The sequence below is a fragment of the Brienomyrus brachyistius genome, chromosome 9, assembly GCF_023856365.1.
Source record: "Brienomyrus brachyistius isolate T26 chromosome 9, BBRACH_0.4, whole genome shotgun sequence".
NCBI classification, from domain to species: Eukaryota; Metazoa; Chordata; class Actinopteri; order Osteoglossiformes; family Mormyridae; genus Brienomyrus; species Brienomyrus brachyistius.
This window is the reverse complement of record NC_064541.1, coordinates 7389979-7416063: the sequence shown is the minus strand read 5'-3', so window position 1 is coordinate 7416063 and position 26085 is coordinate 7389979. Positions and strand designations below refer to the sequence as shown.

General features: G+C 46.5%; 1 protein-coding gene across 1 annotated transcript; it reads left to right on the top strand.

Moving 5' to 3' along the window:
• Positions 1-219: 219 nt before the first annotated feature.
• Positions 220-24808, top strand: LOC125749619 (SNF-related serine/threonine-protein kinase-like). Its single transcript, XM_049027043.1, has 6 exons — positions 220-418; positions 5300-5996; positions 14385-14526; positions 19685-19897; positions 20878-21012; positions 21479-24808. Exons 2-6 carry the CDS (start codon positions 5408-5410, stop codon positions 22758-22760), a joined length of 2361 nt encoding a protein of 786 aa, XP_048883000.1. The 5' UTR covers positions 220-418; positions 5300-5407; the 3' UTR covers positions 22761-24808.
• The last annotated feature ends 1277 nt before the right edge of the window (positions 24809-26085 follow it).

Below are 26085 nucleotides of genomic sequence, written 5' to 3'. Positions count from 1 at the left end.
CCTGCTAAATGCATTTCAAGATGCAAATAAAATACTGAATAACATACAGAGAAACCAGTTTCAAAGAAAGCTGGAAAGAAATGTAAGACCGGTGCTTTCCGAGGCGCGCTTCCATTGGCCTGTGCCCGCGGACGGTTGAGCGCTGATAGGTCCCCCGCCGCGACGTCGCAGTCGCGCCGGGGAGGGCTCTTGTGAGCCGCAGTAGGCGGCGTAGCGGAGTGACTGACGGCGCCTGTATTTACAGGAAGAGCGCGAGAGCGAGCGCGCTTCAGCACAGTGTACACCGCCGCGAGTGAGCGCGCTCGAGCACAGTGTGTACCGCCGAGAGCGGGTCTTCCGCCGGCTGCTCTGCTGCCTGCGTGCGCCTTCGTATTCGCCTCGGTAAATGGTCGGTCCTGCTCGTTTTCCAGGGGAAGGGGTGAGTAAGCACTTCTTGGTGTCTTTTAACGGATTAATATGAAGCTAACTGGCCGCGGATGTGTGATTTCCGAGGTGGATAATCGCGGCCGTTCGGGCTTTGTGTCAGAGAAGCGCGGCGGCTGATCGCGGCCGCGGCGTCGGGCTGGATAGCGGACGGGGTCGCCTGCTCGCGGGGTTGGGAGACAGGTAGGCAGGGTGGCTGCTGGGAGGTTGGCTAGGCGACGGACGGGCCTGGTCGCTTCCCTTCACCATGCCGCGAAGCGGCATTCTCCCTGCCGCCTTCCGCTTAACCAGCGGCCCTCTCATTTTCTGCGAAGCACAGCCTGGTAATGGGAATCGGCTCTCGGGTCTTACTGCTGAGGTAGAGTCCCCTGGATATGACACCTGGGGTGGCCCGACTGTCGTGTTAACCGTGGTTTTCTCAGGAAGGGGAGCCGCTCGCACGGATGCTAACGGGCAGCGGATTCCCATCGCATCCCCATTGCATCCTCATTGTCATCAGGGTACACCCCCGGCCCCGTCTCCGGAGCCTTTTCTCTATCCACGCTTTAGCTGGTGCTGAATCTTGCAGTGTAGTCCTGGGTGTTTTGGATTTTCGCTGCCGGTGTATCTCTTTAAACATTCTGCCATGCAGCTCTCAGTGCTGTAGTTTCCCCAACTGGATGTAGGGACCCCGTGTCTGTTTGCAAGCTGGAAATAAAGCAGTTTCCATGGAGATCTGTCTATTACATATTTTTGAATATATTATGCTAGTGAGGTAACATTCCAGGAACTCACCAAAAACTTGCAGGTCACATCTCTTCAGCCCCCGTCCTTTCAGTCCTGCTTTTTGTTATGACTGGCCTCTTAATTCAGAATCAGAAAAACTTTATTGATCCTCGGAGGGAAATGACTTTTGTTGCAGTTGCTCAACAACCAGTTAAGGGAGAACAAGGGGAAAGCATGTAAAGTAAAACACAAGTACAAGTAGTCATACAAAAATATCACAGTAACCAATACAAAAGTAAAAGCAGAAAACCAATAACTGTAGTAAATTACCCAATGTGCAGTTGTGTGACTAAGACAAATTAAAACTAAAACTGTACAGATATGGTTCCTGCAAATAAACTGAAGATACTATGTATAAAATACCACTTGTTCCATCAAGATGAAATGTGCAAGTATATTATGAGCTATATTATATGCTGTGCAAAGAATACTGTACATATTATATTATACACAGTAAGGTGTTATACCCTATACTATACACAATGCGGAGCATATTATACACTCAGATGTGCACATGGAAAATTATATACGGGTTGTGGAAAAAACTAGGACTGTACGATGTATATTATCCACCAAATTATACAGTGTGCACATGGTATGAATATAAATGATAGGGATAGAAACTGTACCTGGTATATTTCGATGTTCAGCAGAAAGGAGAGAGGTTGTATAGTGCACTGGGATGGAGGATGGCATTCAGTAGTGTTCAGCCACCAGTTTCTGCAAAGGGTGGGAGATGTTGTCCATTATCGAATGGAATTTGGACAATGTCCTCCTCTCTGCCACCATATGGAAAGAGTCCAGCTCCACTCCCGGGACGACTCCAGCCGTTTTTAATGATCCGGCTGCCACCGAATCATTATCCACGTGTTGTAATCTTATGTTAGCTGAGTGCCACTCCGCCTCGCATAATTCCCTGGTCTGGGATGAAGTTACTTCTACTGGGCCCCCATGATGCACGACACCTTCCATCTGGCCCCGGACAGCTTTCCCAGTTGTCCCCCAGAGGTATTGGACCTGGTTGAGAGATGTGGATCTTCTGAGACGTGCATGTGTGCAATTAAAAATTAATAAAACATTTTCTTTTCATCTGTTATGGCATTTAAGAGACAAATCAGTGGCTCTTACCTATTTGTTTTATTATTCTGACACTGCCTTATAATGTCAGTGTAGATGTATAAAGACAAGAATGCCCCTTTGTCGTTTTAGTTTTAATAAAAGGTTATTGTCTTTGGGTCAGAGTGACCTGGACATGAAGCCAGTCTGTCACTGGATACTGACAGGAAATGAGACACACGACAGCGTTTTTGAACAAGGGATATGTACACTACAAATGCCCACTAGCTGGGGCCAGCCTTGAACCCAGATGAGGTTGCATCTGGAAGAAAGAGCAACTCAACAAGGGTTCCCCTCGGGTTCTCTGAGTTTGAGACTTGTCACATAAATGCTGTAGTGTGGGATCAGCCAGATTAGTGGTTATGATGCTGATACTGGGCTGAAGGAATGCTGAAGTCGCAGTTTAATGTGATGACTGGGCTCTTGCCTGGAATGGGGATGCCTCTATTTAATTTACTTATTTTTCCCACAGTGCACCACATTGGGGTCATATAGAGGGTGCCAGGTGCCCTCTCTCTCTCTGCAGAGATGCAATTCTGTTCAGGGGCTTTCTTAATAAATGTGCACTTCAACCCTGAAATGGTCTTCTTCGATGCAGAAGTCCCATCCAGTCTTCTTACTCAGGAATACAATATCTAAAGATGTGCAGAATTTATTTGTGTACTCACTTAGACAAGTATCACAATGAGCCAGAGCTTTACTAGTGCCAGCTTGGGACTGAAGCCTGCTATTTGTTCTTCATCACTGTACCTCTTGCATTGTTTTTATTTGACCTGGGTTTTGCGTGTGAAAACTGAGCTCCAGTTGGGCCACTCTATCAGCTGTTTAAATAATTTATCAGCTTCACTCCAGTTCTACATTTTTGTAGGACTTTGTGTTAAATAACCAATGGCGTGTGCTGGAAACTTCAGTCTGGTCTGATACCAGGTCTTAAGATATGTCGCTTTGGCTGTTTTTTTGGTAGCTTTATAATATTTGAGTGCTAATGGCAAATGTGAATTTGACTTTAAAACAAAACATGAAGGCACGTGTTTTAATGATGGTGAGCCCTGTGAAAATGTACATGCTTAAACCCCATATACATACTGTCGCAATTGTTTCATATACAGTGTGAATTTTGGGGAAAGTTTTTTTTTTTTTTTTTATTTTTTTTTGTTTTGGACTGCAGAAAAAACCCCTTATGCAGCATTGGTCTGGCAGTCTTATAAAGTCCATGTTTATTCCTGTTTCAGTAAAGCACCAGGAGTTTCTGACTGGGTCTGGCTTGCAAGATGTAATGTGCTGTTCTGAAAGCTGCACCCCTTGCCTGTTAGTGTTTTTGTTGGACAGCTCTATGTTTGATTTGATTGAATTCAGCCTTTTGGTAAATTGGCTTTTTTCATCTACCTCACCGGACAGCAGTGCCCCCATGACTATTACTTATTTGCAAAAAAGAGCAATCGATTCACATCCTTTTCTATGTGAAACTGCATGGTCATTTTCACAGTTTGAGATGCAAGTGGCTTTGTTGTTCTCTGAATTATACTTTGTTACAGCAAAGCAGTAGTTTCCTGGTCATAATGGCCAGATATGAAATGTAAATGGTTATTGCCAGGTGTTAAGATGGTTGAGGTAGTTGCATGTAATCCTTGTAAAAGAATACAATATTTAATGGTTTAAGATTTGTTTTGTCATCTGTAATCAACATTACTAGAGCAGCACTTGTTGTAGTGAGGCTTACTTGTCACATGAAAGTGAAATGTGAGGAAGTTTCATTGTCGATTCTGACTGCACACAGAAAAGTACTTTATTTTACATGTTAGAGGTAATTTTCCAACTGTATTAGTGGATAAAATGGCCTTAGATGTAATCCTGATAGTCAGTGGACTTCACCATAGCCATACTTGACAGTGCAAGCTGCTAATTTTATTCGTTAATCCCCTTTGAGGGGGCTGGGGGGACTTCAGCACAAGTTGAAGTACCACAGAGAGACAGAGTTTTCCTTTTTGGGCTTGTCGTAGAAGTGCAGCCCTAGCTGCCGTTTGCCTTGCGAGCTTACCGTTGCACAACTCATCCCGGTAGTGGGGCGATGTCGAGCAGTCTGGTTCCATCCGGTTCCTTGAGCTGAACTGACTTGAAGTGAGGATTCCATTGAGGCGGGTCATTGTTGGTTCTTGTGCGGCCGTGAATACCTGTCATAGCTGAGGTGCGTGAGCATGTAACCTTCCTGCTTATGCCTCAGTGTGTCATGAGCTGAAAGCCAAGTTTGATTCCTGTTTGGCTTTCTTGTTAATTGCAATATTTTGAGATCTATGTTTTTTGCCTTGCATTCGGTCTTTGTAACAGGATGCAAACAGATTTCAATGATCAATATGGAGTCATAAGAAGGGGCTTGAGTGGTTTGGATGTGGTTGCCCCAGGGACATGAAGAGGTTTGGTAACAAGCCCATTCAATTGCTTCATGTAAATTTTATTGCTGATTACATTGCATAGACCTTTTATTCCCCCGTTGACTAAAGACTTGTATCATCTCCCAGGATTCAGTGATTGTTTTGCTTCCTTATGTCTTACTTTTGTTCCCCATCACCATGTTAAGTCTCCAGTCCCAACTTAAATGAAGCCTCCATTCTGTCCTCCCAATGCTGTGTCATGTAATTGTGCTTCCTCTCCATCCCCAAGCATGCCTTATTTCCTTAAAGTAATCCCCTGCTGCTGAAATGAATTTGCTAGTTTATCTTGCATCAGTGGGTAGCTGACAGCATAAGAGCAGTGTTGTATCCATCATTCGTGGAAATTGGACCACATGCTCTTTGCTGTCTCATTGTATCAGGAACTCATGTTTAAATCAAAAATCTCCTCCTGCCCTGCTGGTTTCTCGTGGTCAGTTGTAGGTGTGCGGAGTGGCAAGGATTCAAAGTAGAGAGGCATGATTAGCTTGTGATCTCACCAACTGTTTGTTTAATATAGGGATATTGTGTGATGCATTTTTCTCCTTATTCTCATCCCCTTAACCCAGGGCTCCTTCAAAGCTGGTACCATGGGATCCCTGCTTGCTACGGACGTTTGGAAATAAGCTACTCCTCAACCCATTGATCTGCCTGTGACCACGGACCAAAGGCTGGCCATGGCAGGCTTCAAGCGCGGCTATGATGGCAAGATCGCTGGGCTGTATGACCTGGACAAAACTCTGGGCCGCGGCCACTTTGCAGTGGTCAAGCTGGCGCGCCACGTCTTCACAGGGGAGCAGGTAGCGGTCAAGGTCATTGACAAGACCAAGCTGGACTCGGTTGCTACAGGCCACCTCTTCCAAGAGGTACGCTGCATGAAGCTGGTGCAGCATCCCAACATTGTGCGCCTCTACGAGGTCATTGACACGCAAACAAAGCTCTACCTTATCCTGGAGCTGGGTGATGGCGGCGACATGTTCGACTACATCATGAAGCACGAGGAGGGCCTCAGTGAAGAGTTGGCCAAGAGGTACTTTGCTCAAATCGTGCACGCCATCTCCTACTGCCACCGGCTGCACGTGGTGCACCGCGACCTCAAGCCCGAGAATGTGGTGTTTTTTGAGAAGCAGGGCCTGGTGAAGCTCACTGACTTTGGGTTCAGCAACAAATTCCAGCCTGGAAAGAAGTTGACCACCAGCTGTGGCTCCCTAGCTTACTCAGCCCCAGAGATCCTGTTGGGGGACGAGTACGATGCGCCGGCTGTGGGTAAGATCTCAGTGACTGATTGACAGTATGGCACAATATACTGTAGATGTCTTGCTCTCCATCTGAGAATTTCCCTGTACTTGGTCATAGTTTGGTGTGAAATCAGTGCCCTATAGACTCTTGAATGAGAGCTTTAATGAGAAAATCTGAATTAATCAGAGCAGGAGTATGTTCCTGCCTCCCTCTCCACATTCTTCCCCTCAATCTACACATCCTTGGTCCTACTAATCACGTTCACTGAGCAAGACAACAAAGATCTCCCAGCAACCTGCGTGTGTTTGTTTACCATGAAATGAGCTACGATGTCTCACTCTGGAATCCCACTCTGTCAATGGAGGTTGGCTGTGACGCATGAAGTGTGTGGGAGGAATGTATGTGTGCGTCTGTCAGTGATGAAGAACAAAGGGGATTGCTCTTTATTAGTGTGCTTTCATAAGGCATCAGGGTTTGGGGGGTGCTTATGTACCACAGAATAATGTTGAGTAAGTTGTCTGCCATTGCTTCAGTTGGAGAGGTGTCCTTAACATTTCCATGTACACTCAAGGGACAGTAACCTTTTTTTTGGTGTTGCTGAAATGTTGTAAAGTAGAATCTCTTGGGTCACAGACACCCACTTGCATTTGTTTCTCATCGAACTTGAATTGTTTCTGGGAAATGGTTTAGCTGTTTATGTTTGACACTAAGATTTCAAGGATGCTGAACAAAAGCTAATGTGGAGCAGCTGCAGGGGGATTAAGTCTCTGCTTAAAAACTGTATTTGTGAATTGGTGATCCTGAAGGCCTGACTGAAGGTTTGTCAGTAACTGTACAAATATCATAACAATATAGGCAAATTTTAATTCATGTGAGTGCTGAGATAATGTTAAGCGCTTTCACTGTAAGTATCCTGCATGACTGTCTGCCTGGTGTTTTTCCGTGAGAAAGCTTGCTATCTTGGCAGTTTAACACGCGTCATGACGTGGGGCGTGAACACAGACGTGTTTGTAACTGACCTTTGGTTCAATCTTTTCCTTCCTTTTGGTTTTATATTTTATATCAGTGTTAGCGTTAAATGTAATCCTGAATATTTTAGATTGTCTAGCTTTGTGTGTATGGAGTCTGCATCTGATGTGAAGCATTTGAGCTTTGACAGCTGCCGTGCTTTTGTACTTTTGACTAGAGCCGCGATCTTGCCGTCCTGGAGGAAGCTGAGATAAGGGTAAGGTATGTGGTAGAACAAGCAGTGTAGGAATGACGCAGTTTTGCGTCACTCCAGTAATGTATCTCAAATGTGTGCTTTACTGGTGTTCCCAGAGGGCAGAAATGTTGAAATTTTAACCTTTTATGGTTTTCTACACCTGCACTTTGATATGTGTTTCCCCCCTTTCTGATGGGTACAAGAATTCACTTCCTCTTTATTTTGGTTCCTGCTCTCTGTTGAAACACTACAGCCCAGGCATGAGCCCTACTGAAAATCTTGCACTGATGCAGAACTCGTGTTCAAATGTCACTTTGTTTAGTCAAAGGTTGACAACCATATCAAAATAAATGGTGCTATTTTAGTATTTATGTAAACCTGTATATCCCTTGAGACAGATCAGTTGTACCTGCACAATCACACCTTAATCTCTGACCAGCTGGTGTGTTGGGCACCACACCAATCCTGTGCCAGACCCTCTGTATGTTTCAGCAGTCTGACTTACTGGTTAAAGCATCCCATACTCGACTGGAATGATGTCTTTAACACAGTGTCATAGCTGTGAGGTATGTGCTTGTACTGCTTCTTATTCAGACACTGATGATGAGTTGTCTTTTAGCAATCTCTGGCTTGCTAAGTACAAATTATTTTATTATAATGAAGATTTACATTTAGAAACAAGCTTGAAGGGCACCCATGAATGTCTGCTATTGTGAAAGTGAAAGTAAGAAGAGCTGATAGGTCTGGTCAATCCCTCACCTCTTTCAAGAAGGCCGGGAATAATCCAGCCACGTGCTGTAACACTTTTACCCCCAACTGACACCCCACCGTGTGGTGGGGGGAAACCTGCATTAGTTAAACCACTGAGCAAAACCTGCCATGATGCTTGTATTGACCAGCTGGGACCCCAATGTAGAAATCCTAGTAGTTTCTTTGAATCTTAAGAACAGTTTGCGACAAAAACATAATTTTAGAAAATTTCACAATGGTCGAAGTCAGGTATTCAAATGTATAAATGTTTCTTGCATAATGTGAACTTAGTGTAGGGTGAGCTTAATTTAAAACTTTAAATACTAGTGTTTTTGCCGTTTTCACATTCAGAGTTGATTTGATTATCTTGGTAGAAATGCAACTTGCTGTGGTACATCAAACACTACATAGTAGATTTAAGAAATAAGGGCCTCGGGCTTGCAAAAGGAAAAAAAATCACACAGAACAAATCTCCCATGCTCTCTGGCGAGTCTCATTCAGCTTTCATTCAGCTTGAAACTTCATGCTCTGCCACCAGAGATATTTTTCGTGTGTTTTGCAGAACCAACCAACCGTGATCTAATTCCCACCATGTTACTTCCCTCACTCAGTACCCTGGCTTCCAAAATTTCACTCGAGTTGAACGCTGAATGTTTTCGCAGTGGGTTTAAAAATAGAAAACTCGGGTAATTTATTTTGGATTTTGAACAGACCATCTGGAAGCAGGAGTGGGAGCAGGAGCCTGTCACACAGACTTGAGGCGGCCAGTCCATCTGAGGATGAAATCACATCCCGGCATTCTCCAGATGCGTCTGCTGCTCCTACAGATTTTCTTCAAGCAGATTGAGTCGCTGTTTAATTTACATGCAAATCTGCTTCCACGGCCCTGCTCGTCACATTGCTGCCACCGCTGCAGTTTCCAGCATGATGAGGCATGCTGGTGTCTTCCTGGGATGAATGTTGGAATGACCTGAGAATGTCACATTTAATAAAAAAAAATCATTGAGTTCTGTAAGGCTTATACAAGGGCATGTTTTTGGGTGTGTTAATACACTGCTCTGAATGGATTTGCACAAGGCTTTGCTCTGTTATCATGGAAAAAAGTTCCATATTGAAAGGCTGTATGAAATTAAATAACTATCCTGACTGGGTAAATTTAATATTATTATGAGTCAGAAGTATTCCAGTTTCCATACTGAGTGAGCTGTCCTTGTTCGATCCAGATGCTGTAACTAGGTCCTGTTACTATGGGAGTAGCAGCCACAAAGCAGCAATGGAGATGTAGATTTCGTGGGGGTCAAGAATCTGTCCACAGAGATGACGGGCAAAAGAGCATCAGCCTTGACAGAAGCTGTTATTACATTCTGTTCCGGTTGGCTTTCTTTTTCGTAAGTTTACTGTGGTTTTAACCGGACAGTAGGATATCACCATACATACAGACAGCTGATAACCTTTAGCTGCTCTGACTCGGAATGGTATTACTAATAATGGTGTCCTATGAAGGCTGACAAAGGTGTGATTTGTATAAGAACAAAATATGATCAGGCTCTGATTAGTATCTCATTTTTTAAGGTACAGTTCTTTTGATGTTTGTGACCCTTTCTAGATGCCGTGGAAGTAAAGTTCTGAGGCACTGATCTGTCTCTTGCATAATTGTTTCACTTAATGGGATCTTTAAGTAGCTGTATTACCCATTTCAGCATTAGCTTTGGGGCTAAAAAAACATTCCCTGTTTCCCATCAGTATTTCATATACTCATCAAATGCATGTTACGGGCGTGAGATTGGCATCATTCTGGTGTGTGGTATCCGAATGCGGATTTGAGAGTCTTCGGAGCACAGCAGTCTGGAAGCGTCCATGTGGATTGAGGTCAGTACCTCGCTGGCTCGTCATCAGAGTTCCTGCAGTGTAGATGTTGCCAGGCGACAGATCTGCAAATCGCTGATTAAGCCACCGCTGTGGCGCATATGCTGCGCGTAGCTGGCCAGCAGGTGGCCTGGCTGATGTTTGACATCCGCGGTTCTTCTTGCTGTTACAGCAGTGATGTCTTGCTGAATAGTGCCTAAAGAAGTAGCCCCACCTTGAGGACAGTCTTGGGGAATCAATTATGGTACCCGAGTGTCTGAGGGAGGTGGGAAATCAGGTGTATTAGGGGCTGACCCACACGTGGAGTCCTGATGCCTGAGCTACCTGTACCTATGGAGGTTCCTCCTCTCAGGAAAAAGGGGGCGACCCACAGCCCCTAATATTGCCCTGAGGTATGCGACGGCTGCAATTAGAATCTGTATGTGCAGAGCTGCAACCGTAGGAATTGCGGTTGAAACCCTGGCTTTGTGATGCAGTTGACCAAAGCTGGGCCCAAGTTTATACATTAACACCTAAATCTTGATTATGCTGATACTTTTTCCAAACGGGGCACGTTTTGTGCACTGTTTTCCATTGTCACTCGTGATTTGTGGTTAACATGAGGCACAAGATTCTGATCCTTTGCTCTGATCGTTCCATCAGACTGGGCTCAGTCCAGAAAATGCATCTCCGCCCTGCCGCACCCGGTATCAGACAGAGTTTAATTAATGCTCTAGAATGCCTCTTTGTTTTGAGATGGCAATGAAATGAAGCTTTATTTGCAATTTGTACAAATGCAGGTACATTTTCATGTGCTTTTTTTACACAAATCTCTTATCATCCTCCTTTTTACACACTCATAGAGATGACCGTGAGGCTATACCTTGTCATCCTGCATTACTGCTAGACAGCCACTTTGCAATACATGCGAAAATGGCTTGGCTTTTTCAAGGATGCTTGTGGAAATTTTGGCTTTATGATGCATAAAAGGCAGAAAGGCAACAAACCTTGATCTAATTCCCAAGCATCCCTCGTTTCTATCAATTCACTTTGAACAGGCATGGGATCTTAACTCCTACCAATGGCCATGAAGGAGTCTGCGGTTTGTGAGCCCAGTAGCTACTGCTCATAACAGCTGAGCTCTTTTCTACTCTGGAACGCTCTGCCAAGGACACCCAGCTTCCCATTTTGGGTATTTTGACAGAGTGCCTGTCTTCCCTAGCAGAGTATTGGCCAGAAACCTCAAAGCTGCTCACTGGACAGCAGTTGGAAGGCATCCTAACTTCACATCAGTGTGTTTAACTTGGGATGTCATTAGAATCCTCTCAAGTAAATTCCTGAATTCAGACTGGCTATAGTTTGAGCTGACAAGTATTTCTAAATTTACCAGCAGCCAGTTTTCAGCACTCATCCAAACCATTATAACCCCCAGAGCGGTACAGGGGTGTGCTCGCTGTCTCCATACCACTAACATAAAGTGACTTTCTTTAGCGGAAGCGTGCGCTGCTGCAGAGGCGTGATAAAGGAGCCTGTTATTGGACTCGATTGGAGCCTTTTGGCTTTCGACAGGGCTTCTTATGCTCTAAGATACACAGCACTGGTGCGGCTGCATCGCTGTTTCGTTTCCCATGCGTTTGTAGAGCGGCTTTTAGCCTAAAGCACCTTGTACATCTTTGATAGTCGATTCCCTTTCTGTCTTCCCTTCAGAACATAAACGGAGCCTGAAGAACGTTACACATCTGTGTTTTGGAAAGGGGCATCATTTAGCCGGACCCGTGAGCCACATGGATTTACCCACACGTTGCTCACTTCCGTTTTGTGTCTTTTGCTGTATGTGTGGAAAAAACCGAGTGAGGCAGGTCTGATTGGGGATTTTTAATTATCTAAATTCATTACATATTCCTAAGCTTGCTTTCATTGACACCCTTTCTGTGGTTCTTATTGGCTTCACCCTTAGCTTTTATGATCTTTAATGCTCGACCAGACAGGGTCATACAGTGCAGCTGAAACCTTCGCAATGAATCCATGCAGGAAATACTCACGTAAAATGCCAGAAACATGAAAGCCAGACTCCAGTCTGTGATAAACATATTATGTGTCATTTTTTTGGGTTGCCTGTGGCCATGGCCCCCTCCCCCCATCAGAAAAAGAGCAGGGAAGTGGTTGCTTTTTTTTCTTAGTTGGTGCTTTCAGGGCGTGCTTCATGAAGGGTAAAAAGCCACTCAAAATATGAAAATGCCCTAATTCAGTTCTGAGTGAACGATAAGCCCCATGTTTATTCATAGCTTTAAATGCATCCATCTTCTGCTGAGCTGCTTTTTCATCACCGTAAACAACACACAGTTAGTCTGGGATCTGGTGTTTTAACCAAAGCAACCAGTGCTTCTGTGCCCTGGCAGAGCCGGCCATGTTCATTAGCTGTTGGAATGGTGTACTCTTGGTCCTCAGTAGAAGTCACACCTGTGTTGGGAGAAGGGGGCTGCTCATAAGGTTAACGGAGTTATTTTTTTAAGGGTCCTGGGTCCCGATGGGCTACGTGCTGACTGATGGAACGCTTTGGGGGTGCAGAGAGTCTTCTGGCAATAACAATGTCTCTAACAATGGCTCTACTTGTCCAGTGTTCTTCTCGGCCTGCCTTTCTGCCATCATGGCCATGTCAGCTGGCATGAAAATGTATGTGCTTCCTTCGAAAATGATTTAAGGGACTTGTTCAGTTGATTCTGACATCCAGGTGGACTGAGCAGTCGAGGGGGGGAGGGCAGTGTGTGGTGGAGGGGGGACTTCTGGTGCCTCACGGGTTCTGGGAGGTCTGTGGTCCTGAGTGAGAATTTGGAGCAGGTGGTGACAGCCGAAGTGGAAGGAGGCGATGCCCTAGCATTCGGAGGTTGACCTGAGAGGTTTAGCACAGCTTCTCCTGACTGTGAAGCATTGGAAGGTCAGTGTGATCTGCAAGCCGGAGCTGACCCCATGGTAACCAGGTGACTGCCGCGCACATGCTGGTGCAGAACTTGGTGGAGATGCCTTGGAAATATCCATAAGCTGTGAGAGTGTTATCCTTGTGGTGTGGTTTGGTTAAGCCTAGTCAGACTGAGTTGCGTGCCAATGATCACTGGTGATCAGATCTGTAATCTGCATACCCTGGCAGAGGTGAATGAGGTCACCGAAACTCCAGGTTAATGTCATTAACTCATTCAATTTGTTTTTAGGGAATGGGTCTTACCTTTGTCAGTTCCCTGAGGTGACTCCTATCCCCCACCTCCTTGGCTCCCTTGTTCCCCTCCTCATTCTTCTGCGTCTCCTTATCTAGCTTCTCAGTGAATCAGTCCCTGGCTAGTGATCCAGGATGTCTTCTGATGCCAGCACGATTCCCCATCTTTATAGAAGCCTGAATGGAAGGAAGGTTCCTTGCACATGTCTGCTGCATGTAAGCACATCAGGAATGCGGCTTAATCAAAGCATCGTAACTGGCTGAGCAATGCGGCAGTGCATCTGTTGTGGTGAGCAGGAGGAGCCAGAGGCTGACTGTGATGGGATTGATAATTACCGTAGCCTGAGCTCCCGCCGCAGACAGAAGTCGCATGTCATCTTTCAGGGCGAACAGCTGTGCTGAACTACTTTTAAACTCCCAGCGTGAGGACACCATGCTTTTTTTTGGGGGGGGGGGGGGGGGGGGCGGCTGAGCCAAACAAAAGACCTTTCTCTGAGCTTGTGTGTGTGTATTGCGGATCTTTGACACATGGCAGCCCACGATGAGGCTGCATGTGTCTGGTGAATGTCCATGACCTGGTGTTTTTCAGACACTTTGAATGATCCACAGGGGTTTGGTCAAGCAAGTGGCGTGGGATATGAGACAGTGGTGAGCCGACGTCAGGTGACCCACATTATTGCAGATCAGTTGGCTCCTGCCGTTTTTGTCCATCTAGCCATAGCTTCTGTTTTCTCCTGACTCCCAGAACCCCCGACTCAGATGAGCACGGTGTACCTGCACAAACTGCGGGTTCCTTTACCAGAACTGGGTCATTAGAAGCGATTTGTTCTTTCTCTAAGTTATGTTTCTTTTCGGTGGGATTTAAGTGTGACTCGTTTTTATGGAAAAATGAAGGACTGTGAAAATTAGTTCCCAGTTTCGTGTGCTCATTGTATTGGCATGGGGCTTGGTGTTTGGTGGTGGCTCCTCTTACAACAGGTTACAAGGACATTGTCAGCCCATGAAACATGAGAATGATTGGAATTACACTCCATCTCAAAACAGAGAGCTCACTTCATAACAAATAATGACATGCATTGTTGTTCTGAGCATTTCTGTGTTATAAGGAAGATGCTTAAATGATGACCACACTTTTTCTCTTTGCCTGAGTGAAATTGAGATCATGTAACAAGTACATAAAATGTAATCCTCCATTTTCTGTTTCTCTCTATTATAATGATGCATTAAAAACAGCCATCCTTAAGAGTGATATGGATAAGTGTTCATGCATTCTGAGCTATCACAGTACGTCTTTAATAAAGCAAATAGGGCGTGTCGGGTGGTGCTGGTGCTGCTTGATCCGAGCGCCTGGGTTTTGGACACTCTGGGATCACACAATGCACCATCTCTGATCTCCACCCCGCTGCAGACATCTGGAGCCTGGGCGTGATCCTCTTCATGCTGGTGTGCGGCCAGCCGCCCTTCCAGGAGGCCAACGACAGCGAGACCCTGACCATGATCATGGACTGCAAGTACACAGTGCCCTCTCACATCTCCAGTGACTGCAGAGAGTAAGTGGCCCAGTCCTCTCGCCCACATACACGTCCTGTCACCAGCATACATGTGGTGTGTCAATAATTGTGATGTGTATATCACACACTGTGTAATTCTTAACTGATGATTTAATGTAGTTTTGTATTCCAATAAGCTGTATGCTAAAAACCTCATTTTAGGACGCTTTCCCACTGTACCAGGTACCAAACTTTTGATACTAAAAACATTTGTACTTTCCTTTTTCCATTGATTTCTGATGCAGTACTAGTACCGAACTACTAAAGCAACTGGGGTATTGTCTTTGTACTTTGGGCGGGATTTGTAAATGTGTGCATTGTCGATTGGTTATGCAAATAACCTTCAAAATAAAAAAAAAATAATAAGCAATAATATTAGATGCACTGACAAATGAATAAATCCAAGCTTTAATTTTGATCTGGTTGAAAGAACTGATTCACCCACATTTGGATGGAATGACAAATGTAAGCCGTATTTCTCACAAACCAATCTGTGAGTGATTTAAACAGCAACATGATTATGGCTGTAAACCAAACGCAGTGTCTGTCGATGTGTCTGAATAACAGAACCTAAGAGATGCTTATTTGCATGCAGAACTCACGCAAAAGTAGTGGTGGTAAACTTTAAAATGGGTTTTTTTAACATATACTAGGTAAACTTAAAAAGGGTTAATCATAAAAATGTCAAAGCTTGCTAAGTTTTGTTTCCTATGACAGTAAAAAATGTTTTAGAGAAACTTAACCGCCCCCCCCCCCCCACACACACACACACACACACCGGAACTGTATTTGAATAATGTCAGAACAGTATAAAGATATGCAAAAAGCTTCACAACCCAGCTGACTATTGTGGTCCTTGCAATTGGTACTAAACATGCAATGTCGATACTAGTATTGCGCATCGCCCAGCCCTATAATATAATAGCCATTTCTAAATTCCGTACAAAGCACCCCGCCTCGTGTTGTGATGTCATAATGCACTGGTGCCAGTTTTCTTTGCAGCGGTGGAAAACCAACACACAAGAAGTACCATTGACTTTGACTTTGGTATTGTTGTGAAGTACCAAAAGTTCAGTACCTGGTGCAGTACAAAAGTGCCCCAAGTGGAAAAACCTGTCTTTCCCTTGATTACCTCTTGGCACATCTGGCTGCATGGCGACTTTTTTCCTACAGTCTGGATATAATTATCTGTCAATCACTACTTTCGTTATCGGTTCAAACGCTCCAAGCTGGGGAGTGTGTCATGGATACAGTGCCTCAAAGGTGCCATTCTCGGTTCAGGAACCAGTCGAATGTTTGCAGCTAAACACTAATGGATGATCCTAATCACTGTAAGACAGCTGTTATGGGTGTTGCGGTACACTAAACCTCAATTTTTGGTTCACAGTTTGGTGCAATTTTGGTACCAGAGGGAAAACAAAATTTCTTTTGAAATTAATTATTAATTAAACGGCAAATACACACGCAATTAGGAACAGTTGTAAACCAACGACAGTGTCTGTTGATGTGTCTGAATAACAAAACCTAAGAGATGCTTATTTGTAAAAAGTGCGTGAAATAAACTTTAAAATCAAAAATATAACATCATAACAATCATAATGAACTAAATACCATGTTCTCTACTGCCGGGTATGTTTGCATATCTGTAGCGAGAAGCACACCTAAAACCAGTTACTAAATTTGGTTCAGCGTCTTTTTGTTAATGAAACACCTTTCACTATTGTCGACCACAGGCACTTTACTTGCGTGTGTTGTGATCCATTCCTGCGTCATTTATACAGTTATACACACATATGCTACTGTTTTCTATGTTAAACATCTTCTTGTGAATTTAGATTCCACCCATATCAAGAAATGTATTAATTTGTTTAACTGTGCCTACAGAACCAAAAATGATGTACCAAGCTGTACATGACCGATCTGTGTACCATTACAACCCTAAGAGCTGTCGTCTCATGGAGTACTGATTTGTGTGTTTTCATGGCAGTGGATTACGATTAAATGATGCAGCCACTTATTGGTATTCTGTTAATTTATTCTGTTTCTGATCTGTTTTTATGTGAGGTGACACTGCCTGCGGGCCCCCGTATTCACATGCCACGTCTGGCCTTTTGTAGCTTGGCTGGGTGGCTGTGAGCAACAGCCTCAGGTGGGCCTGACTTCAGGCTATGTCCTGTTGGCTTTGTGCATGTGGCAGGACCCTTGTTACAGACTGAGAGATGGTCATGATGCAGGCTGTCCTGTTCCCATTTCAGAACTGGAACAGTGTGAGAGAATTTGTGACACCATTAGTAGAACCTTGTCTATCTTTTAATAATCGTTCTCCTACTGGTTTAGATGCACTTTATTTACAGTAAACTGCCGATAAAGATCACGCTGGCAGTGCTGACATCAGGTAGGCCAGCTTCTTGAAGCCTTTTGTCACAGAGGCTTTGGGGAGGCCATTAGATACCCCCCACGCTGACTGTAACTCTGCCCGTCCTCGTCAGCAATGAACCTCTGCGACAGACACCTGGGACTGACGGGGTCACTTTGGGGCATGTTCGTCCTGGACGCACTTTCCCATGTTTTAGTATTCCATGAGGCTATCTGAATCGGTCCGATGTGTAAATCTTGGCTGATATTGACATTTGAACTTTATCAGTATTAAAAGTTAGCAGCACCAGAGCTAAAGGAATAAGTTCTAAAATAATGGAGGTTATTGCATTAGATGGACAGACATTTTGCATAGTGGAGGATGTGGGATTTCCTCAGGTTAGATGTAGGTTAGCCCCTTCCAGTCTGAAAAAATAAGGGCCCCCACCAAGGCCTTGATAATGATTAAATTTGCTGAGCAGGGATGGTTGGGGATCAATTGTGCAGTCCACAAATTGCATCCTGTATCAGATCAAAATGGAGTACAGCATTTTATTTTCCAATATGGGATGGTAAAACATGGGGCAAGTGGCAAGAAAGTGCCGGCCCACGAGAGTTATACAGCCTGCGACATGTATTTAATTCATTATTAAATCTGGCCAGCAGACTGAGCATCCAGTTTTTAGACAGCCAGTTATTGATATTGTCAAGGGGTGCCTCAGTACCCCCCCCCCCCCCACCATCCTGATTTCCCATCTCCTTGGAGCTTCCCGGTTTTAATTGAATTCCAGTGTTTACTCCATTTCATCTCATCGAATCCCTAGGAATGCTTTCTGTTTACAGATCTGAATGTCTCTTGTGTACAGATCTATTTATAATTCTGGCTGCCAGTTTTTTAGTGTTTTGATTTCATTTGAAAAGAATAACTGCCCCCCTTTTCACCATGGTTGATTGAATTTTTTTTTATTTAATCCATGAGCAATTTGTGCATGAGGACTGTATCTCCCCACTCTGTGTTTACTGCCAGTGGTCCTTTCTGTCCCAAACCTGCCACCTTCCCCATCTCTGTAAAACAGTCAGGCTTATAACAAGCAGGCTGCCTGGGGGATATCAAGAGCCCAGGGGTATTGGTAGCTCACGGATTCCTTAAATGGGCTTGAGTGAACAATGCCGACTGCCTTAGCCGCATGTCAGGTGCATGGTGGGAGTCAACTGGGGCCGGGGCTGGGGCCCCAGTGAGGCCGCTGGTAATCCGATCAGGCCAAGACCGGTCCTCTCTTCCATTTAGCTGAAAACGGCACTCTCTGTCATAGGCACTGGTCACAGACGGATGACTTTCCGTCTCATGAGGAACTCCGATTAATGCCTTGCTAATGAGCAGATGTGTTTACGAAAGCCCTCTGCCAACAAGCGTTTTCTGTAGGTAGGTGTGTATGTGTGTGTGTGGATGTGTGGGTGAGAGCTAAGCTGCTTTATAGTACAGGTCATGAATGTCCACAGAACTTCCCTTCTGAGCATGTGATCATCACAGAGCTGAGGGGCCCTGGTCAGTGAGTTTTTTCCTGACTGCAAAACTCTACAGACCAACGAAGACTGTTTAAATATTCTATTATACATCCTTTAAATTTGATGCTAATACACACACTGTCTCTTAGGTCTGATAAGGAAGAGTCAAAGTGTGACTTTTTTCACAGAGTTATTGCCACCCTGGGTGAGTGAGGGGCAAGTGTGCACCCCCCTCTGGGCTGAATAAATGGTCATCGAAGAATGGAGAGCAAAGCTGGAGGATGACTCCTTGTCCCCACTGTAAACATTTCACTGCATTTGTTCTGTTACATGCGGCATGAGTCACTGGCCGCTAAGGGCTGGAAAATTCAGTGACGCGAACTATAAATATCCAGTGGGAAGCCCCTCTCCTTACCCCTACGGCCGAGGAGGAGAATAGCATTGGGCTGGCCGTGGGCACGAGGTTCGGAGGGGGGGTGGTCTGTGCCGATTGGCCCTCATCCCTGTAGGGCAGTACTAATATGGGGGTGGGGCATCGGCGTTTTTCTGCCCTCTGCACTTTATGCTTTGTTCGATGTAGAATATTAGGATTTAGTGATCAATTGTCATTGTTGACATACCACAGCACACCGTGCGCAACAACGAAATGTGTCCTCTGCATTTAACCCATATGTGACAATGTGACATAGCAGGGGGCAGCTAATTCAGCGCCTGGGGAGCAGGGCTTGGGGGCTTGCTCAGGGTACCTCAGTGGTACCTTGCTGGTCGGGGATTCGAACCTGCAGTCTTTCGATTACAAGTGTGCTTCCCCTAACCATTAAGCCACCACTGCCCAATGTGCTTAGGGTCAAACCTTGGGAAACTCCCCTGGCCTGTCAGCCTCGTGATTGTCGCCGGGGGGCAGAGCTGGCAGCCTGTACCCCTGACGACATGCAGTGTGCCTCTGTAGCTGCAGAAATGTAAGCCGCGTGGGTCAGTTTACTGAAGGGTGTGGGGAAAATGATGCCTTGAGCAGAGCACCTACTGGATACACACTGCTTGGCCCACGAACCCGGGCTAATTTTAGTTTAGTAACTATGTATTGGCACACACTCTTAGAAAAGTGCTGTGAAAGGCACTGTAAAATTTAATTGAATGAGACTGTCATATGATAGAAACAGCTCATCCACGCCTGCTTGGTACTAAGCATCTGATCATTTGTTATCAGACGTGATGCTCAGGGCTGTAAATGCTTGGGGGAGCCTGGTTCTGAGCAGCTCGTCCTTGATCCCTAACACCCCTACCCCTTCCCTGGCAGCCTGATCAACCGCATGCTACAGAGGGACCCCAAACGGCGCGCTTCGCTGGACGAGATCGAGCGGCACCCATGGCTGCAGGGTGTGGACCCCTCCCCGGCCACCAAGTACAACATCCCACTGGTGTCCCACAGGAACCTGTCTGAGGAGGAGCACAACAGCATCATCCAGCGCATGGTGCTGGGTGACATCGCTGACCGCGAGGCCATCATTGAGTAAGGGCCTCGACTGCACTCGCCCTACACTGTAACCAAAGTAGGGATAGGATGGCAGACACACATGCGCACACACATGCGCACACACATGCGCACACACACGCGCACACACATGCGCACACACACGCGCATGGCCACGGGAGCTGCTATATGGATGCACCAGTATAGCACGTCTTTGCAATACTCTCTCTGCAGTGAGAGTAGCACATGTTCAGGGCCGAGTTCAAATCCGACACCTCTGCTCTGCGAGGCTATGCAGCCCCACCCACCTCACCACCACCCCACTCCTATGAGAAACAGCACACAGTGCTAGTAAAAGTGATATTTTCAGCAGGCACATTAACACTCATGGTGTTTGGCCCTTCAGTGTGGGGGGGTGAGACCTTTCTTTTCAAATCTGTAGCTCTGCTTACCATTGCTGGCAAAGGTCCGGGTGAGCCGTGTGCTTATTAGCATGTTAGCAATACATTTTGGTGAAGGATGAAGTTTACTTCCCTATTTACATTTAAACTGTGGCATATTGATGTAAACATTTTAATTTCTGTCATTAATGCTGCATCTGCTGAAATGTAGAACTCTGAGGGATAGACCCGTTACCTTAGAGGATCGCTGTCTTAATTAAACATCTCTAATTATTGTGTGCCCCCCCCCCACCCCAACATTTTGGTATGAACTCTGAAAGACAGCCTTGAGTAACTTCAGATGCCAAGGTCATTCTGCAGATTAAGTATTCATCCTTCGTCCCCTTGGGATGCGATTTAAAACCACTGTAATTACCATCTGCTGCCCTGGACCTCAGAGTAGTGGCTGCTGGGAAGGGGCCACATGAGCATCACCCCCTCGGAAGTCTGGCCGTGTGTATGTGGAGGCTATGCTGCACCCGATATCATGCCTCATTCCTGATCACTTTCCGATCTCTGCGATCTCCTTTGCTCCCGCACTCTGTAGTCCTGATGTTTTACCTCTGTCTGTGTCACAAGGGCCCTAGAGACAGACAAGTACAACCACATCACGGCCACATACTACCTGCTGGCCGAGAGGATCCTGAAGGAGAAGCAGGAGAAAGAGGTCCACACCCGCTCGTCCAGCCCAAGCAACATCAAGGCCCAGTTCAGGTACTGGCCACCCAGAGGGGTCGCACTGTCAAACCTTGGCTAGCCGGCACTTTGTCAGGTGGTAAATCGTTCATTTTTACCAGTAAATACCACCGGGCCAGATGGAGCCTCCCAGAGTACATAAGGGGGAGTCCTTTGACTCGAGTGGCCTATGTGGAGTCAGATTGATCATGGTGACAATAGCTGTGTCTATGAAAATACCCATTAGGGCACCATCCCTCCCTCACACAAGGACATTAAAGAATCATTCTAAAGAATGTGTGATGTAAGGAACTAAGCCAGGCCTCATCTACTCATCACCGTTATTGGGCTTCACCAATGTGTCAGCTGGAGGATGCTGGAGGACCTGTAGATTAGTTTATCCATGTCTGACGATCGCTGACACTTTGAGTGTTTAGTATGGGATGGTGTTCTGGTCTGTGGGGTGAAGGTGTCATGTGATGCGAGGCGTGTCTATCCTCCACAGGCAATCGTGGCCAACGAAGATCGACATGCATCAGGACATCGAGGACAGCCTGGCAGCATCATCTATCTCGCATGCGGGTGGCCCCCAGTCACCAGCTCGCAGCGCTGAGAACCTGCTGAATGGGCACCGTGCCAAGGGGCTGCTGGATCTGGGGCGGCGAGAGGACCCTGGTGAGCCCCTGCCGGTGCCCCCTGGAGGCTGCCTGCTACCACAGTTGCCCCCAGCCCCTGCCGCTCTCAAGCCAGGCGGGGCCTGTGCCACGGCCAAGCAGCGCACGTGCCTCTTCAGGGTGGAGGAGGATGAGGAGGAAGAGGAAGAGCAGGAGCCAGCACCACTGCCGACGCAGGTGGTGCTGCGCCGCAAGCCTTCAAGCGTCACCAACCGGCTGACGTCACGCAAGAGCGCCCCCGTGCTGAACCAGATCTTCGAGGAGGAGGGCGAGTCAGACGACGACTTCGCTATGGATGAGGGGCTGCCACCCAAACTGAGCCGGCTGAAGATGAGCATGGCTTCGCCAGGCACGGCGCACAAGCGCTTCCCTCGCCGCAAGAGCCAGGGCCGCGGCTCTAGCTGTTCCAGCTCGGAGACCAGCGACGACGACTCTGAGAGCCACCGGCGCCGACTGGACAAGGACACGGGCTTCAGCTACAGTTGGAACCGTAGGGACAGCAGCGAGGGCCCTCCAGGCAACCCAGGGGGTAACGGGGGTGGGAGCAGTGGAGGCGGGCAGGGCAAGCCACCTGGGGATGCCGGACAGGGGCCGGACAGGGGTGCTGGGGGCGGGACGGGAGGTGGCGGGGGGAAGGGCCAGGGGAGCCCATCCAACTGCTCCAGTGGCAGCAGCAAGGCCGCCTCGGGCTCCACCCGGAGTTCCACTAGGGCGGCTGGGGAGCTGGTGGAGAGCCTGAAGCTTATGAGACTGTGCCTTGGCCCGCAGCTCCGCCCCCTGGGTGCGGCAGACATGGCCAAGCTGATCATAGACCCTCAGGGCTTCTCTGGTGTCAAGGTGCAGGAGAAGTTCTCCTGGAGGATGTGTGTGGGCCCCGGGGGCTGCCTGGACGGGGAGTCGCTGCACAACGGCACTGGTGCTCTGGCCCGAGTGCCCGTTTCAGCCTCCCTCGGGGAGCTGGACCTGGCGGCCAGGGAGACTCACATGAACTTGAAGAACAGCGTCCTACAGCTACCTCTGTGTGAGAAGACCATCTCTGTGAACATTCAGCACCATCCAAGCGACGGGCTGCTGTACACCTCCAGCCAGGCCAGCTGCTGTCAGGTCATATAACCGCAGCAGGTCGGACAGAACCCCCCACCGTCTGTAGCAGGTCTGGTAGACCTCTCTCAGTGGCCACGAGTGACCCCTCCCCCCCGCCAGTTTTCATCGGTTTGTCTTCTCAGCTTCCTGGCTCCTGTCTGACCCTCAGTGTGTAAGACGGCATTTCCCAGAAGAAGAGTGTTTTCATTTTCGTTAGCTTTGCTTCTTTTTGACTGCCCCCACCCTCCGACATGATTGTTCGTTTATTTGTTTGTTTCCTTCATACAAATGCTTTGGGGCAATCTTGTCACAGTTTGATGAAAGGTAGACTTCTATAGAAAGACACGGTGAAACTGAATGATAAGGGGGTGAGGTCAGGTGTCTAGAACAGAGAGCACCTTCGGCGGGTCCAGGGAAAGCACTTAGGGTTGGCAAATTATGGTCTTGGCAGCGCTCGCCGTCTGGGTGACTGTGGCAGGGGCTGGCGGCGATGGCTGAAAGTCGTAAAGCCGATAAGAATCATTGATCATTTTAAATGTACCCCTTTGAATCTTAAGAGGGGTGTACACAAGTCATTTTAAGCAAATCAGGTTTTTTTGAATTTTTAATTTTACCCTGAGGTGCTTTTACTTGTTGCACGCAGACAATCTTTGCTTTTAACTTCAGGGACATAGACGTCGTGATTTTAAATGTTTATCCCATCTTACAATCAAATAGATTTACACTTTAATTTAGGTGCTTCCTTAAGCATTGTACCCGGGGAGAGGTCACATTGACAGAGACACTCACACACTTAATTGGGGCATCACATGAACCAGCATAGGAGGCTCTCTTCCTAACAATGCAGTCTTTAAACCCAGCATCATATGAGGTGGGTGGTCTTCTAGAGGAAGGAGTTTGTCAGTATTGGATGGTCGCATGGCGCGTGCCAATTCCGTCTTAGTATTAATGGGTCCAGCCCAGTGGTGGGATGGGCACACAGACAAAGCCGTCACCCTGGCTGTATAGAGGTGACAGGGCATTGAACACCGTCAAATGTACTGAAGGATTTAAAATAAACAGAAGGCATTCAAGAGATCACAAAAACAGGGGAGGTGGGGGTCAAGAAGGTAGAATCTTGATTTGGAAAATCTAGCCCCCCTATTAGGAACTGCTGTCAAATTACGTGAATGGTTTCCTGCCTCTCCAGTTTCCGACAACCTTCCAACTCCAGGTAAATAATCAGCACCTCTGCCAGTGTAACCCCATCTTTTTCTTAATCATCTCTTTGTACTGTAGTTTTCTTAAAGGCACGTTTTAAAGGGATGTCTGTACATGTAACGTTTCCAGTTTTAGGTTTTATAAGGAGTGCTGTTAAGTCCCTCTGAGAGCTACGGCCCCCAGGATCACTGCCGGGAGAAAGAGGCCGAGATCATGTTGCCTCCGGCCAGTGTTCTATTGTTGGGTTGTTTGTTCGTACTTTCGTTTGTATGTTCATTCGCTCGCTCCTTCATTTGTTTATTCACTCCCTCATTCAGGCTCTCTCCTAAAAGAGGTGCATGACTCTGCAGCCTTGAAATCGGAGGCACATGAGAATATAGGGGATATATTTTAAGGGCATTGGCAATAAACTATATGTTGCAGCTATATGTAAATATTTGTTTTATAAATAAAAATATGTAAAGCTGTAGATGGCAGCTTGTTCACAACAAAAAGGATTTTGTTTTTTTCCCCTCCTTCTGAAGTGTGTAAATAGGGGTGTAAATATGTGGTGCTTCTCCCGTCCAGCAGTGACGTCTGTCACTGTGTAACTGTATCCTGGAGCCTTATCAGCTACATGTGTTTTAAAAAGCTGTCACTGTCGTCTTATCCGGATGTAAACGTGTAATAGACTGCATGTGTTCTGCCACCATTATTGCTCGAGGTCAGAACAAACCACTACTCTGAACCGTGTTACTGGACCAAACCACGTACTGACTCAGAAGAACAATAATGAGATGGTGTCTTTGTACCGCTTAGTAGCTGGGTCCTGTCCTCAGAAAGACTTGTATAGGTATGATCATGTCCCAAATTAAATGTTGTGTAAAAAGCTCTTCTAAGCTGTGGCCCTTTTCATCTGTCTTCAGATTTTTTGTGTTTGTGGGTTTGTCTTCCCAAGCTGTGGGTGACCCACAATGCACCTCTGACTGTGAGCAGGGGGTGTAGCGGTTAAGGTCACTGGGCGGTGGCCAGTTTCTGCATATGGTCCACAGAGGGCCTTCCTCCTCTGCCCTCCAGGGCCGGTTTACAGGCCGTATTGGGGGCCACACGCCCTGGCTCCGTGGAGAGACATCTAGCTGTCACTGCACCATCTCAGTGAAAATGCAGTGCGGTGTGAAGACTCATCGGGCTCCCCCAGTACCTCTGTATGGCTTTAAAGCCGGCTCATCTAGTTTTTCCTCCTTCATGGGGTGTTCATATTTCATGAAACATGGGCTGTCTTACAGATCCACATGCTAGTAAAACTGCCTCTAAGAGAAGCACTTATTATATATGTTCTTCCAAATAGGTCTTTTCATTTAAGTGGCCTCCCAGAGCATAACCCCCCCCCCCCCCAATAAGATGAACATTATCAAAATGGCTCTCAGTTTCTATAGTGATGTTAACATTACAGGTTTGAGCCTGTTTGCATTAAAATGAATAAAAGTAACTTAATGGTGGACTTGACAATAACAAGAAAACCTCAAACTGAGGTGAAAGCAAGAGAAAAAAGGTGGGTCTTTAATTTAGATATAGTACAATAGAGCAGGTCTGAATGTCGATGACCTAAGTCACTGGGGTGCTGAATACGGAACTAATAGATTGTGAGGCTAATCCATTGAATGCTTAAAAACAAATAGCAAAGCGTGTATTTCACAGGTAACTAATGCGATTGAGCTAGAGCAGGAGTAATATTTACATTTACAGTATTTGGCAGACGCCCTTAGCCAGAGCGACTTACATAAGTGCTTCAAGACGCTGCGATGAATTTTTCCGGTACTAGACCCAGGCAATGAATACCATCTATCTGAATACTCTGTTGAGAAAGTGCAACAATTTTTTTTTTGTACACACACACACACAAGGAAAAGAGCTGGGTAAGAATACAGAGTACTAGTTCAGGTATTTCTGAAAAAGGAAAGTTTTGAGTTGTCGCTTGAAGACAGCCAAGGTTTCCACTGTTCGGACATCTAGGGGGAGTTCATTCCACCAACTAGGTGCCAGGACAGAGAAGAGCCGAGATGTGTGTCGTCCTTGTGCCTTGAGGGGTGGTGGGACCAGTCGAGCAGTGCTGGAGGATCGGAGAGATCGGGGTGCAGTATGGGGTGTGATGAGGTCTTTTATATAGGATGGTGCC

What these genes read in the sequence shown, in the direction of transcription:
- LOC125749619 (XM_049027043.1), top strand. Translation starts at nt 5,408, where the DNA reads ATGGCAGGCTTCAAGCGCGGCTATGATGGCAAGATCGCTGGGCTGTAT. An exon ending in GACCGCGAGGCCATCATTGA is followed by an intron (nt 19,898 to 20,877) that starts GTAAGGGCCTCG and finishes CTGTGTCACAAG; the next exon opens with GGCCCTAGAGACAGACAAGT. An exon ending in AACATCAAGGCCCAGTTCAG is followed by an intron (nt 21,013 to 21,478) that starts GTACTGGCCACC and finishes TATCCTCCACAG; the next exon opens with GCAATCGTGGCCAACGAAGA.